Here is a 13513-nt window from a genome sequence, read left to right as displayed (position 1 = left end):
ACAAAAGGTGAAGTGGGGGCCTTGGGACTGGTTTCAGGCAGCAGCTAATACAAGACGCATCCTGTTGGAGTGTAAAAAATGTCACTCTACTGTCATAAGTAATAATGACAGTCAAAGCTCAGAAAGGTTATGAAGAGCAGAGAGAATTCAAATGCACATGAAAGAAAATAGGAGTTTGAAACTCTGAATGCTAGACTGTATATTTTTTACAATTCATGACTATAGTACCAGATAATAGCTGTACGAATGCAGCCAGTCGGTGAAATCAAGGACCTAACTCATGTTACCCTTAAGTGAGAAGAAATTGCCATAATTTAATTCTAAATTAGGCACTTAATTTTGCTCTAGACTCTGTCCATTTTTTTCTATTATTCCTCCTAGCTGATGTAAGCTGTTCTCTCAGTGCTTCGGTTTCAGTGTTCAACTCCTTGTGTGTTGGACGTTGGGCATTATACCTCCTTAAATGCTAAAGAATCAACTTAATGAAGATGCTTAGGGAGGGTGAATGAATAGCAAAAACAAGGGAAAGGCACAAAATAGAGAAAAGGGGCAGAAAATGGTCTATGGAGCCTGATTACATATGGTCCTCAGTATATAAATCTTCCCAGGGTAATAACAGACAGCTCATTATCATATGTAAACCTATGCCTGTCTTTATAATGCAACATTTTTAGAGGCACAACAACATGCATTATGTCTCTTAGTTCTAAAGGTCCCTAACTACATCATTTCAGCCTTATATTAAGACACACCTGGATTCCTTTTAGGTTCACTCTTCTCTTGAGTCGAGCTTGATCAGGCAAGAAGAATTTGCTGTCTTCTGGAGACTCTTCAGAGGCTGAGGAATCATCTGCTTCCTGACCATTGGTTTTTGGGCTAGGAGACCCAAAGGTCTGGGAAATAATGGTAATTGGCAGATTCCGTGGCAAACTCTATAAAGGAGAAGGAAATGTTTTACTCCTCAGAAGAGCTGGGCTCCTCAAGACCTCCCTTTGGTCACAGGCTTGAAGTGCCTGTGAATCCAGTAGCCCTAAAGCTCACGCAAAATGTGTCTCCTGTCCCAAACTAGTAACTCTGATTCTGTGGAGATTTCTGTTCCCTGGGGCACATTCCTCAGAAGATGTATTTGTAGCTTCTATACCAACACAGAAATTCATTGCCTTCCTGTATTTCATTTCCTTCCACCTAAGATTCAACATCAAGCCGTGGAATGCTAGTCTTTGAGAAGCTCTGTGCATGACAGCCGACTTGAATCCCATTGAACTCAAGAACTTCACACAACATTGACATTTAATAGAAGACAGTCATTATTTCACCTAAATTTATGAGGGGAATTTAAACAGCCTGCTCTCCTCTTCATATTGAAATGGTTTTTAAGACCAAGGTTTAAAGGAAAGAACCTGGGTCAGACTTCCTTAGACCTACCTGGTCATGAAAGTTATTGTCCCTGGAGAGCCGTCGGAGTTTGCACTCTAGGTTAACAATGCAAGCTTCTTTCCGAACCACTTCAATTTGGAATTCATCATTCCTCTCTTCCAGCTCTCGAATCTGCTTCCTGTATTTATCCTTTTCAATCAGACACTGCGAGTACTGTGTCTGAGCCTCGTCACGGGAACGGAACGCCTGCAGTGGAGAGCAAAAGCCTGTATTGCACCGACAGCAGACACCTTTTCCTTGTGGTGTAGATCTTGAAAGATCCTTGAAACAGGGATTCAGAACAGGCATCCATCTATCAACTGACACAGCAATGAGAACCAAGATCTGCCATAGCATTACCATTAACAATTATGGTCATGGTGAAGGTTCATTTCTACCTCCCTCTTAGTTGGTGGCAATATATTCCAGAGAGAAACAGAATTACTTGACTCTAATATAGAGCCTATAGCAGTTCTAATTAAGAACTTGGTCCTGGAAGATACTATACTGTGGAAACAGCACAATATTATCTTGTGCTTAATTACATTTACACAAATTACAGGAAAGAGTAGCTTCTTGTAACTGTTTATTTTGGGTACTCTCAGTTTCCAGAAGGGGAACACAAAGTCACAGGCTTTGGCTACTAATGTTCCCTTTACCCTTCCACACATTTTAAATGCAGATACCTGATCTCGCTCCTTCTCCACCTCCTCTAGCTGTATCATCACAGTGTTCATACGGTGTTTGTACATCTCACAGTCTTTCCCTAGTGTTGAACACTTCAACTCCAAGTCTTCTTTTTCTTCAAGATACTGTAAATGACACACACCATAAACCACCACCGCTCTCGGGAATCTTTGGGGAATTGCTTTTAGGAACTATCCTTTCCTTTCTCACCTTATCTCTCAAGTCCTCCACATGACGAATCTCCTCTTGGAGATTAAAGATCTTGTTGACCAACTCATGCCGATCTTCTAGTGCCTCCTTACGATCATGTTCCAGAATATCCAAAATGGCTTTGTCTGAATCTGGCAAACTCCGTTTGTCAGCCTGAGGCAAGAGGTTTTTAAGAGAGAATCCCGGGAAAGAAAACAGAATATTGTAGGGGAAAAAGAAACAAAGACAAGAATAAACAAGAGGAACAGAAAATGAACATAGTCTTGCAATGGAAAAGCAGAAGAGATGAATCTTTGTTCATATTTTAAAATAAAGTCAGAAAAGGTGAATAAAGCCGGTCTTGATAACAGAATAGAATTATGAAGGAACTGCTTTATTTTTTTTTGTACTGGATATAATTCAATCCCTTTGCGATGCAGTGACAATTCCTTAGTTCAAGCCCTGCATTCGAACTCTTCTTTATTAATTAGTTCTCACTGAGCACAAAGTTCATCCTTTATCACAGAGCAAGGCCTAAGAAAACATTCAGAGGAATTTTAAAGAATGCATAGGCTTTACAGGGCTATACTCAGTGAATATTAAATATTTCTGCAGTAGTCTCTACCACTGTTTCATTTTCCATAGAGTCCAGAAATGTTTTTTCTTTCAGACTTAAAATTAACAAGGTCATTGGAGCAACAAATAAATTGTCAGCCAAAAGTAACAATAAATGTAAGATGAAAAAGACACAAAGTGCAAGCAATGAAATGCATTTAAAAATATAAAGATTAAGTTGCAGATTTCACTGAAATTTTTCTTCCCGATAATGTATGTATTTCTAAGGGGAAAAAAAAACCTTTTTTAAAAAAACATACTTTCGCTTAGGAGACTACTAATTCTAATTCAATTCTATTTGTCACTATTTTTAGATTACTTCTCTGCTCCTTTAGATGTCATAAGACTTCTATTAACATAAGAGATTCTAAATGCACTAAAACTATCTATACCACACCCTTCTGCGGCCTTTGAATTGGATTTTATTAGGTCTAAGAAATGTTAGGCTCCATTAGAGACCACCACCATATTCTGAAATGCACATATATTGATAATCCTTTTCAAGTGTCACTTTAAAAGGACACAAGCCTTTTCCAGCAAAATGCTGAACATTTTCATGTACATCCTAATATTTGGCTAAGCTCTTCACAGTGTAACAGTGCTAAATTAGCTACGAGTTAGCCTGTTTTTTCCCACCTGCCCAAACAAAAGTTATTTGAGAAACTTGTACAAGCTACAGCAATCTTCTATAGGGCGTTCTGGTAACCAGGGCAAGCACAGAAACCTTTCTTACTCTCTTCTTCATCCAGACCTTTTTGCACAGCTACAACAATAGTACAAAACAGGGTACACAGACTCACTGTCAGAAATGTCTAGGCTGCCTATTTAAAGCAGTTTTGTAGTGACACACTGATACAATAAACCACAGTGGGGCTAAGATGTGGAATTCAACGATCAACAATTAAACAGATGCACTTAGCATCTTAAAATAGCCAATCTCTCATGTACAGCTTATTTTATTAGATGATAACTTTTTTTGTACAATTCCTCCTCCTGCATGTGTCTGTATAAGGAGCAATACAGGCAGCTAGAAGCTATACATCCTTCTGTTGTTTTAAACTTTGCACTTATGCTCGCTGTAGCTTTGGAGGTGGAGGTTTCCCTCCACACTTCCCAGTATTATAGCAGGGGCATTTATTGAGTTTGAGGTGAGGAGTGGTAGTAAAGACCATGCTACCTCCTCTTGTTCATACAATTATCAGTTTCTCAATTATGGACTGAACTTCCTGTCACCTACTGAAAGTACGTGGGAGCTGTCACCATCTGCTGCTTCTCTGTCTCACTCTCACAGCCTCGTCCAGACACTTATATCCTTAAGTGTGACAGCCAAGGAAGACTGTGAGGAGATGCGGGGTATGTGAGACTGCATGGGAGGAGAGTGAGGGGGTGCCTGGAGGAAGGGATTACTCCAGCCTGCTTGATCTATCATGTGGGTAAGGACAAGGTCTAAGTTCGGCATTTTAAATTTTAAACTACATAAAGTGACTACATGTATACCTGGATGATGGACTGTAACTCCTGGATTTTTGTCTTCATCATCACATTCTCCCTCTCCAGCTCCAGCACCTGTTCCTTTTTGGGCCGGCTTTCAATATCATTTTTCAGCTTCAGTGACTGGTTCCTCTCCAGCTTGCATTCCTCTTCCACTTTGTTCAAGCGATGCTTCAGCTGGTCAATCTAGAAGAGTCAGGGAGCAGTGAAAAGGAGAAATGGGAAAACAAAGAAATTATTCTTAGCTGAGGCAAGGAATGCTTAAGGGGAAAAAAAGCTTAATTTGTTACTGCTGACCAGCAGAAAATTGGGTGTGTGGTGGAGGCAGGAAAAAGTAAATGTCCAAAACACAATTTTCGAACTTTTAAGCAGAAGTCTGCTACTTGCCAGCTACAACTGATATGGGTTGTTTGTAAATTTAGATAGCACATCTTGAATCATCCAATTAATAAACAGACATGAGACACGACTACTATGTGAGGCTGATCATGTGTTGTGATTCTGCACATAGACTATTTAAACTGCAAAAACTGAAGGCTTGGGGTTCTGCGAGGCACAAGTAATTCTAAAAAGAAGGTGTCCTAGAAAGAAGACTACGAAGATCTTGCATGGAGGAAAGGCTCTGAAATTGTGGAAAAGTCACGGAGGCCAGAGAGACAAGTGGAGATGAATGTCAGGGGATGTCCAGAGACTTTGGTAACGCCTGAGACTGGCAGCTGCAAGCAGTAACAAACCAATATGACACTGCTTCAGTAGGCATTTCTGCAAAGTCAAGCCTTTAATCACCTGGAAAACAAATGAGAACCCCACACTGTACTTACTACTGTACTTACTACTGTGAGGGAGGATCTCATTTTTGCCAGCTGCCACTGGCATCCTCCATTGCTGCTTTCTAATTAAAGCATCCTAGAGCATTTCTCTCACCTCTAACTGGAGGTCTCGGCTCCTCATCACAGCCATGTTTTTCTCTTCACTCAGCTGAGCATATCTCATGGCCAGATTGTAGTTTTCATCCTTCACCTTGACCAGCTCATCATTGTAGTTGTTCCTCTCCTCCTTCATCTTGTTGTACCTGTCCTGGAAGGTCAGCAGCTCCATCTTGTTCAATTTTAGTTGCTTCCTCTCATCCTCCAACTGGCGAGACTTAGCTAAGAGTTCACAGCGCTGCACATCTTTTGCCTTTACTTGCTGCTGAAGCTTAATGATCTCGTTCATTAGGAAATGGGTAAGGCCTTCATGACCTTCCTCCACTGAAAACATTTGAACAGCTTATCAACTTCTAATAGCGTAAGTAAATACTAGAGTAGGATTTAGCAGAATAGAGTAAGAAACAAACACTCCAGAATATGCACAGAAGGGTAGATTATGTGCACACATACATACACACACTCTTACATATTTAACTGGGAACAGTGCCAATATTACACAGCACACTACTGCCATTATCCCAGAATAAAGGCATATTTTACAGGTAGAGCATGAAGGCTTTGTATTTGTCTCGTTGCTTCAGCTGAACCACAGGCTTGCGAAAATAGCACAGACCTTGTAAAATGAACCTGAACGTTTACAATTAACCTGAATGCTTCTAATTTATTGCACACGTGTAGATCATCAGTGTAAGCTGTCAGTGTTTCTTCTCTTGAGGTTTCCTGTAATGACTATCATTTCATTAGAGGCTCCTCAGTCTCATTCTGACAACTGGGCTGTTTCTTTTCTTTATACCTTATCTACTGCTATTCTTTTTCACCTAAAGGGGACTGAAAAACTGAAGTCTCCTACAGGGCAATGTAGGATGCAACTAGAAGAATAGCTGTTATTACCATTTCTCATCTGAAAAATAATTAAACTCAGCCTTCAGTGTAGTCCTCATTTCATCAGCCTACTTGGAGACCAATTCTACTTACCAACAATAGTGGAAAATCTCCGTGTTGGCTCTTTCCCTGTCACCAGTTTGTAGAGTTCAGGATAGTAAAACTCCAGGCTCTCTAAGAAAACTACGTAGCCCCTTTGGCCTTTGGTGTGGAGAATGTCCAGCAGTCGGCCTAAGCAGAGCCCACAGAGAAGAGAGATGTCATAAAAAAGAGTGCTAACATAAAAGCACTATGAGTAGCAAAGGAAGTACTGTATCCCTGAAGTTAAACCTGCTTAGGGTTTGTCTCTGCCACAGCAATGCAGTGTGGAAAAAACGGCTCATTAATTGAGTTCTGGGGGACTCATAAAGTAATGCCATGTATCCTTTATGTTTGTGCTCATTGTTATTCCGGTGGAGTGCAAGCAAATTGGTCTCCGGAACAGAAATCTCAGAAGACACTGTAGTCAGTGCAATCCTTACCAGAAGTGTTGAAGCATCAGGATAGCAGACCCCTCAGCAGCAAACCCTGATGCACCGCAGGACAGCTCAGAGCCTGCTCTAGGAATGGCAAGAGCTGCCACTTGTTTTAACTGAAAGGTTTGCCAAGGCTGTGGTGGGAATGTGAGCTCACCAAATCCTAGCATGCACAGCACTGGAAGAATCATTATCAAAAAACAGCTCCTTTTTGTAGCAGCAGATCCCTGCCTTTACACTAAATCTCATGTAAATGAGATAGAGGTTTCCCCATCATAACCTCTAATTTGATAGACACTCCTCCTTAGTTTCAGTAGAATAATACTGTTCAGACAGGGTGCAAATGTAGCTATTCACAAAATAATTACCTGCTCGGTTAATTTTGGAGGGCAGCATAAGCGAGTTGAGTACTTCATCCTCATCTTGCTCATCAATTACTTTGCACTGCCGCAGGTATGGGGTCAGTTTGGCTGGATTGATGTAGCGGCTCAGCATGTGGCGGTTGCATTCTACGTTCTCCCACAAAGCTTCCTCCTCATCTTTCAATGTCTCCAGGCAGTCATCCATCTCCGGCTCTCCTCCTTAACAAGAAAAACAATGAGCAAACGAGCACTGAAAAGGCAGGTTTCTATCCTGGTTTTTTTTTGTGCTTTCATGTCACATAGGATGAGCTTAGAATCAGTTCGGATGAGTGGTGGATTTGCCCTGTGTTTTTGTCCTGAACAGCTTGTACTGAAGCACAGCCTGTCCACAGCTCATCTTGAAAGCGACAGTTCAGAGAAGTCCTATCTTGAGTCTATGAACTATTGCACATTGCTTTCTCGTGATGAATCTGCAGCTCAGCTAATCCCATGAAGGGCTCTACAAGACAGAGAATCCCTCTTCATAATCGAAGCAATGGAAAAGGACATGGTTGGATGCAAGAAATGGTATGAATATATGGAGCTCAGAGCAAAAGCCTGTTTACAGGCAGCTTCAGCTTTCATTCTCACCTCCTTTGCCCTTCTCAGCTGTACTGGTCAAACATGCACTTTTCCCTACATATATGGAATGAGCCAACACACGTAAATGACTACACTTGAGCCTCTAAGAATAGCTAATTCACAGGCGAATAACTATATCTGCCTTTGGCAGGCGCACGTGGCAATGACGGAGACAAATCTAAGTACCTGACCTTGGCTTTCGGTGCGTGAGTGGTGAGCAGGACACGTTACCACTGAAGTCTTGACTCCTGCAAATACTACCACATGACCTCCGCGCGCTTGCTAAGCACGTTCCTGCCAGCTCCTGCTCTCTGATCAGCTCATTGAAGAAGGCTGCAGGGCAGGCAACAATGAGGTTGGAAAACTTGTGCTAACTAAAGGAAGTCAATAGTAAAGAAACCGTGAGGAAGTCAAACGTGGAATCCACTCCCTCTTAAATTCCGTGATAAATATGAAGGTTTGGAACAAACCTGATTTTTGAATTCTTGCTTTTTTCAAGATCTTACAATCCAGGGGGTACATGGAATTTAAGCTCCTACATCAACACAAGCTGCTTTAGCCCCGCCAAGACCATGTTAAAGGAAATGTGCAGTTCTTTGGTCATATGAGACAGAGCTGCCCTTTATGAGACTTTGCTGTTAATCAGTAGCTAGAGACCTCAGAAGAGTCACATTGTTTTCCTTGGATCAGAAGAGTTTTGGCCCTGTTAAAATTTTCTCAGCTTCTAACTTCGGAGCTGCAAAACAGACTGTTACACTGAAAACCACCAGGCAGAACCAGCTATTGATCTATATTGTTAGGGGCTATTAACTCCTTCTCATTATGCAAACTAAAAATGCAAGAGCCAGCCTGCTAACTAATGTATCTGAGATTGTTTTTCTATCATAATGAAATGCAGTCATCCTACAAAAAACATTTGCTCTTTATTTGGTGCTTTCAAAGACCTTCCTAAGCAGTCCAAAATTCTAGGCTGAGGTTTAATATCTCCTTGATAAAAAAAAGGTGGGTTTTTCATATTATGGATAGGTTAGGGGAATATTTCTAGTGGGTAAGCTATATTGTTATCTCTTTGACTCTTGTAGTTTCCACAGAGTTCTTTCATTTGTACTTCCACATCCCAGGAACCACTTCTTTGGCATTTGCTCTGCTCAGGGCTTGGAGATGTTAACACTCCATTATCTGCTGTTAATGGACAAGGACAAGGAAGACCAGATTTGCCTGACGGGAGCCAGCATCACAGGGACATAGCTCTTTTTATGGCAAAGTCACTCTGAGCTTATGAATTCATTACAAAGTGCATGAAATTGCAAGGAAACAAATCTTATGACATGCCAGTATTTAGGTGCTAAAGCCCAGCCTGGAGTCAGGAATAGCAATAGCAGTGTGAGGACTGCTGGAGATGAAATAGATTCATCTCATGATCCTCATGATCACCATTATTCTGGAAATCACTCTATTTCATTTTGAAGCTGAATTAACAAACACTACACAATTTGGGAAGCTGACCTTTTGGGAATAGAAGGTAGTAAAGTAGAAGGTCACATAGAGCTTTAGTCAGTTTAGGGCCATAACTATTCTGCTGTATGTAAAAACAAAACATATGTTGGAGGCCCTTTGAGTTTAGAGAGGTTACCAGTAAGCTCCCATATGGACCTCAGAGCACAAAAGCAACTCTTGCCAGAAGCTGACAGAATGCAAGATCTCTTCTAGTTTCCTGCATTGAACCAGAAATTATTACAACCTCTGTCAGCAGTTCTCTCAGGAACATCTCCATTAAAAGGTTCAAAGAAAAGCTCCTTCATCAGTGTAATTCTCAACATGAATATATATATTTTTTTACATTACATTAAAATTACCTTATCAAATTACCCCTCATTTACTCGCAGAACATGTCCATAGTGTTGTTTGGGGGGCACTATTTAATGGGAAAACAGTATATTGCATGAGTGGCTGAGAGTTCTAAATGGAAAAGCTATTTCTGGCAGTACATTCTCATCAAATACAGACTGTTATCAGGAGCAAGCCCTTCAAGACTGTACAAGAGGAAAACTCCTGATTGCTATGTAGAAACCTTGGAATCTTCTGCTTCCTTCTAGAATTACCATCTGGAAATGTCCCACCAGAATAGTTAAGTTATCTTCTAGATCACTATGCTGTTCTCCTCTTCTCTGTGGGATTACAGGATTATGGCATTCTGCTCTTTCCTAGAGCCTGGCTTGTTGCCTCTGCAGTGTTTCTTTGGCCAGAAGAATATAGGTATATTCTGAATATATATGAATATATAAGAATATATGTATCTTTGGTCAGATGAATATAACCCTGGGCTAACTTCACTGTCTTCTCTACCACTCCAGGCACAACAGGGATAGACAGCTGGTATTAGCACAGCACCCTTCCTAATGACCACGTACTTATTTGCTTCTCTATTTAACATAATAAATAAAATGCTTGTGATTAGTTGAAATCTTGCTGTACTGGTCAGAAAACAGATCTGACAACTGAAAACCAGTAGGAAACTAAGAAAGGGATGATATTGGTCACTTAATTTTAACAGCAGATTTTTCATCAGCACATATATTTTCTAGGTATTTAAACGATCTTATTCCCTGTTCCTTCTCCTTCCTTCATGCAGTGATATTGCAGAAACAATGTTTTAACTTAGAAACTTAGGAATGAGAGATTTAAAATGCTTTAAAATGCATAACCACTTATTTCATTTGATCTTCCTGACCATTCTCTAGTATCTGATTGCTGCACCGCTTGAATTGTAATCTAACACATTCACAAGTTGTGATATATCAGAGAAATACTACGGCGCCCATTACAAATCAGAGGTGTGAAGTCACAGACTTGGACTCACTTCAACAGATCTTAGCCAAAAAGAAGTAAGAATTGCCAGAGTGGTTTAAAAATTGCTTTCCTGCTGCTCCTTTCAGTAGTTAGTATACAAGATGGCTGTTAACTGCAGGAGATCTTAACCCACGAATAATTTTGCTTAGTCCATTTATTTCAAAGGTCTCTGTAGATGCAGACAAATAAAAGCGAAAATCCCTTTTTACATTAAAAGCAACACTCTAGTCCCCTCATCGCCTTTTTTTCCTCGCAGGGACTATCCTTCTCTTGGCTGTTAGAGACAAGTGAACCTTTCTACGTGTTTGCTACTTTTTGGGGCTGTATTTTTCAACTGAACAAATCACCTTGCAGTTAAAGCTATTCTCTGTTCCTACTCAGGCTCCATCCTTTCATATGTCAGTGACACTCTCCACTGATCAAGGGAATAAAGCCCCAGGCTTCGGAACCGGGGGTTCTCTCAAGTGCTCATCACTGGGTTAGATCTAAAGCTTCATTTTTGCAAATCATTTGGTGATGGTGCAGAAATTAACCCCCTCAGCCGCTTAATTATTGCATCCCCTTGCTCTGAATTCTCAGCCTATCAAAATTAAAAAAACAAAATTGTGCAGCAGGCAGCAAAAGGAGGCTTAGCTACGTCTGCTGTATTATATATATATATATAATATGTATTATATATATAATATATATATATTATATATATATTATATATATATAATATGTATTATATATATTATATATATATATTATATATATATATTATATATATATAAAATATGTATTATATATATTTATATGTTAATATAAACACGTTTGTTCACTCTACATGCCAAATATATACACGGAAAATGGAAAAAGATTACACTTAAGTTATCACACTTTAAAGCAAAAACAGAAACAAAAATTGTGTATGTAATGGCCCTTAACATACAGAGGACATGTTGTTTTACATGCTCTTTCTATGCATCTGTCTAGATTGCATGGGCCAACGCCCTTTCTCCCTCAAATTTAACAGTTTCACATGAAGTAAAGCAGAGTTTTTTCTCAACAGCTGCACATATGTCAAGATGCTGTTTTGCAACATCAGAACCACAAAACCACAAAAGGGATTTAGAGCTATTTTTAATTTTAGAAGAAAGAGTTTGAAGTGTGATAAAGAAACTACATTCCTTTGCATAAGGAGGTAGGAGAGCTGTTTTTGTCCCTGGTATTCGGAGATGCTGACTACCAGCTTCCTAATTGTGCTGGCCACAGTGCTGAACGGTACCAAAAAATAACTTTTGAAAGATTAAATATTGATTCTGGAGACTGGATTTGCTTACCTATATTTGCAAGTCCACAGAGGTATCCAAATCTGGCTACCCAAAAAGGGGAAACAGTCTGAATCTGCCTTGGAGAATCTGCACTTTATATTCGTTCTACCTCAGCATCCCCAACCATAAACAAGGCTGCTAAGAAGTATTTCTATTAAAAAGTAGAGTTCATTCATTAGAGACTGCAAACCAGTTGGAAGTGCCAAGATGGCAGACCCTAGAAAAACATTTATTACTGGCACAGTTTTATTGCTTCATATTTTTAATCCTTAGAACACCTTCTGAAGCATCGATGAATAGATTGGGCTCCTCTCCACTGAGGCTGGACATGGAGAGAACCATTCTGCACCAGAACTCCCTCTTCATATAAAAGATTCAAGCAGCCAACTGAATGCCACAATTTCAATGAAATATAAAAGAAAAATATAGAAGCAGAGATACCAAAATAGTAGAACAGCAGGAAGCTTTAAACATAAAACGGGATTATTTTAGCACAAATATTTTATGACCACTTCCACTGAGTCAATCATCCTGTTACACAGAACCTACAAAGGAAAATAAAACCATCACAAGACTTGCAAGGGCTCAGCGAGGCAAAGCTACATCTTCAATGAAGCCAGATGATAGTCATAGTCATAAATGTTATTCCCATTTTCTGTGCAGAAAAGAGACAGAGATAACTGAAACAAACTCCCTAACTGGTTCAAAGGACTCTGGAGGCCTATTCATCTTGCTACTACAAGCCGAGAGGGAAAGAAAATTCCCTTCATTTTCATAATAACAACAGATTGAGAGGAAAAGAAATAAAGAATTCTATCATGTTGTTCTTATTCAGTATCCCTGTTCTACGAAAAGAAATGAAAACAATAAAATAAATCAGAGGAGATTTGTTTGTATTCAATACCCCTGCCTTAACAAAAGAGAACAAGAAGAATGAATATTACAGGAGCGCTCCTTAATCATCTCTTCCTTCGCCTTTATTTACTCTCCTGTCTAAGACCAAATCCACATAAAACCCTCTTCTAGCAAATGAGAAAGGGTAATGGGTAGATAAAGCAAGGATCAATTACTGCTGCTGTTAGTGCAGTATGTCCATGGTTTGCCCCGGGGAACACGGCACGCGTTGAAGGCACACGGGCGTCTCCGTGTTGAAGGACAGCGCTTAAGAGCGGAGCAACCCTTGCACTGATTCCACACTTGATATTACATTCTGCTTTTTGTCCAATGAAGTACTGATGCAAAAGACTTTAATGAGGGTGCTAATAATTATTTTTGCCCTGCACAACCTCTGCTTCATAAAAGGCTGAGCTCTGTGCTTCCTCACTTTGCTCTCCATCTGGTGAGAATACCCAAATCTATGTCCTCCCCACTTCTGCTAGCTTCACAACTTCAGAGTTCTTATCTTATTATCACACAGGAAGGATGTGACTAATTTTGTCTCAATAGCAAAGCCCCCGCAGATTGTGCTACCCTGGACATGCACATCCAATCAGATCGGATTGCAGAACATATTTTACCAATAATAAACAAAGAAAAGGAAAAAAACCCTCCTTTACAAATAACATAAGGCAGTGTAGTAATGATGTTTCGACTGTGTCACCTACACCAGAAATGTTTTTAGCTCACTCAAAAAAATCACCATG

At 40.0% G+C, this 13513-nt stretch overlaps 1 protein-coding gene across 1 annotated transcript in view; it reads right to left on the bottom strand.

The window, feature by feature from the left end:
• CARD11 (caspase recruitment domain family member 11) overlaps nucleotides 1–13513 on the bottom strand; it is a 45013-nt gene that overhangs the window by 16677 nt on the left and 14823 nt on the right. The window contains exons 2-9 of the mRNA XM_026054140.1: nucleotides 7093–7305; nucleotides 6303–6440; nucleotides 5323–5648; nucleotides 4405–4584; nucleotides 2314–2466; nucleotides 2103–2228; nucleotides 1426–1623; nucleotides 753–932 (exon numbers count right to left, since the gene is read on the bottom strand). Of these exons, the coding sequence (XP_025909925.1) occupies nucleotides 753–932; nucleotides 1426–1623; nucleotides 2103–2228; nucleotides 2314–2466; nucleotides 4405–4584; nucleotides 5323–5648; nucleotides 6303–6440; nucleotides 7093–7305 (1514 nt within the window). The remainder of the gene's footprint in view (nucleotides 1–752; nucleotides 933–1425; nucleotides 1624–2102; nucleotides 2229–2313; nucleotides 2467–4404; nucleotides 4585–5322; nucleotides 5649–6302; nucleotides 6441–7092; nucleotides 7306–13513) is intronic.

The sequence above is a fragment of the Nothoprocta perdicaria genome, unplaced genomic scaffold, assembly GCF_003342845.1.
Source record: "Nothoprocta perdicaria isolate Ctin4 unplaced genomic scaffold, notPer1 scaffold_12, whole genome shotgun sequence".
Classification (NCBI taxonomy): Eukaryota; Metazoa; Chordata; class Aves; order Tinamiformes; family Tinamidae; genus Nothoprocta; species Nothoprocta perdicaria.
Note: the sequence above shows the minus strand (reverse complement) of the source record. Positions and strands in the feature narration are given on the sequence as shown.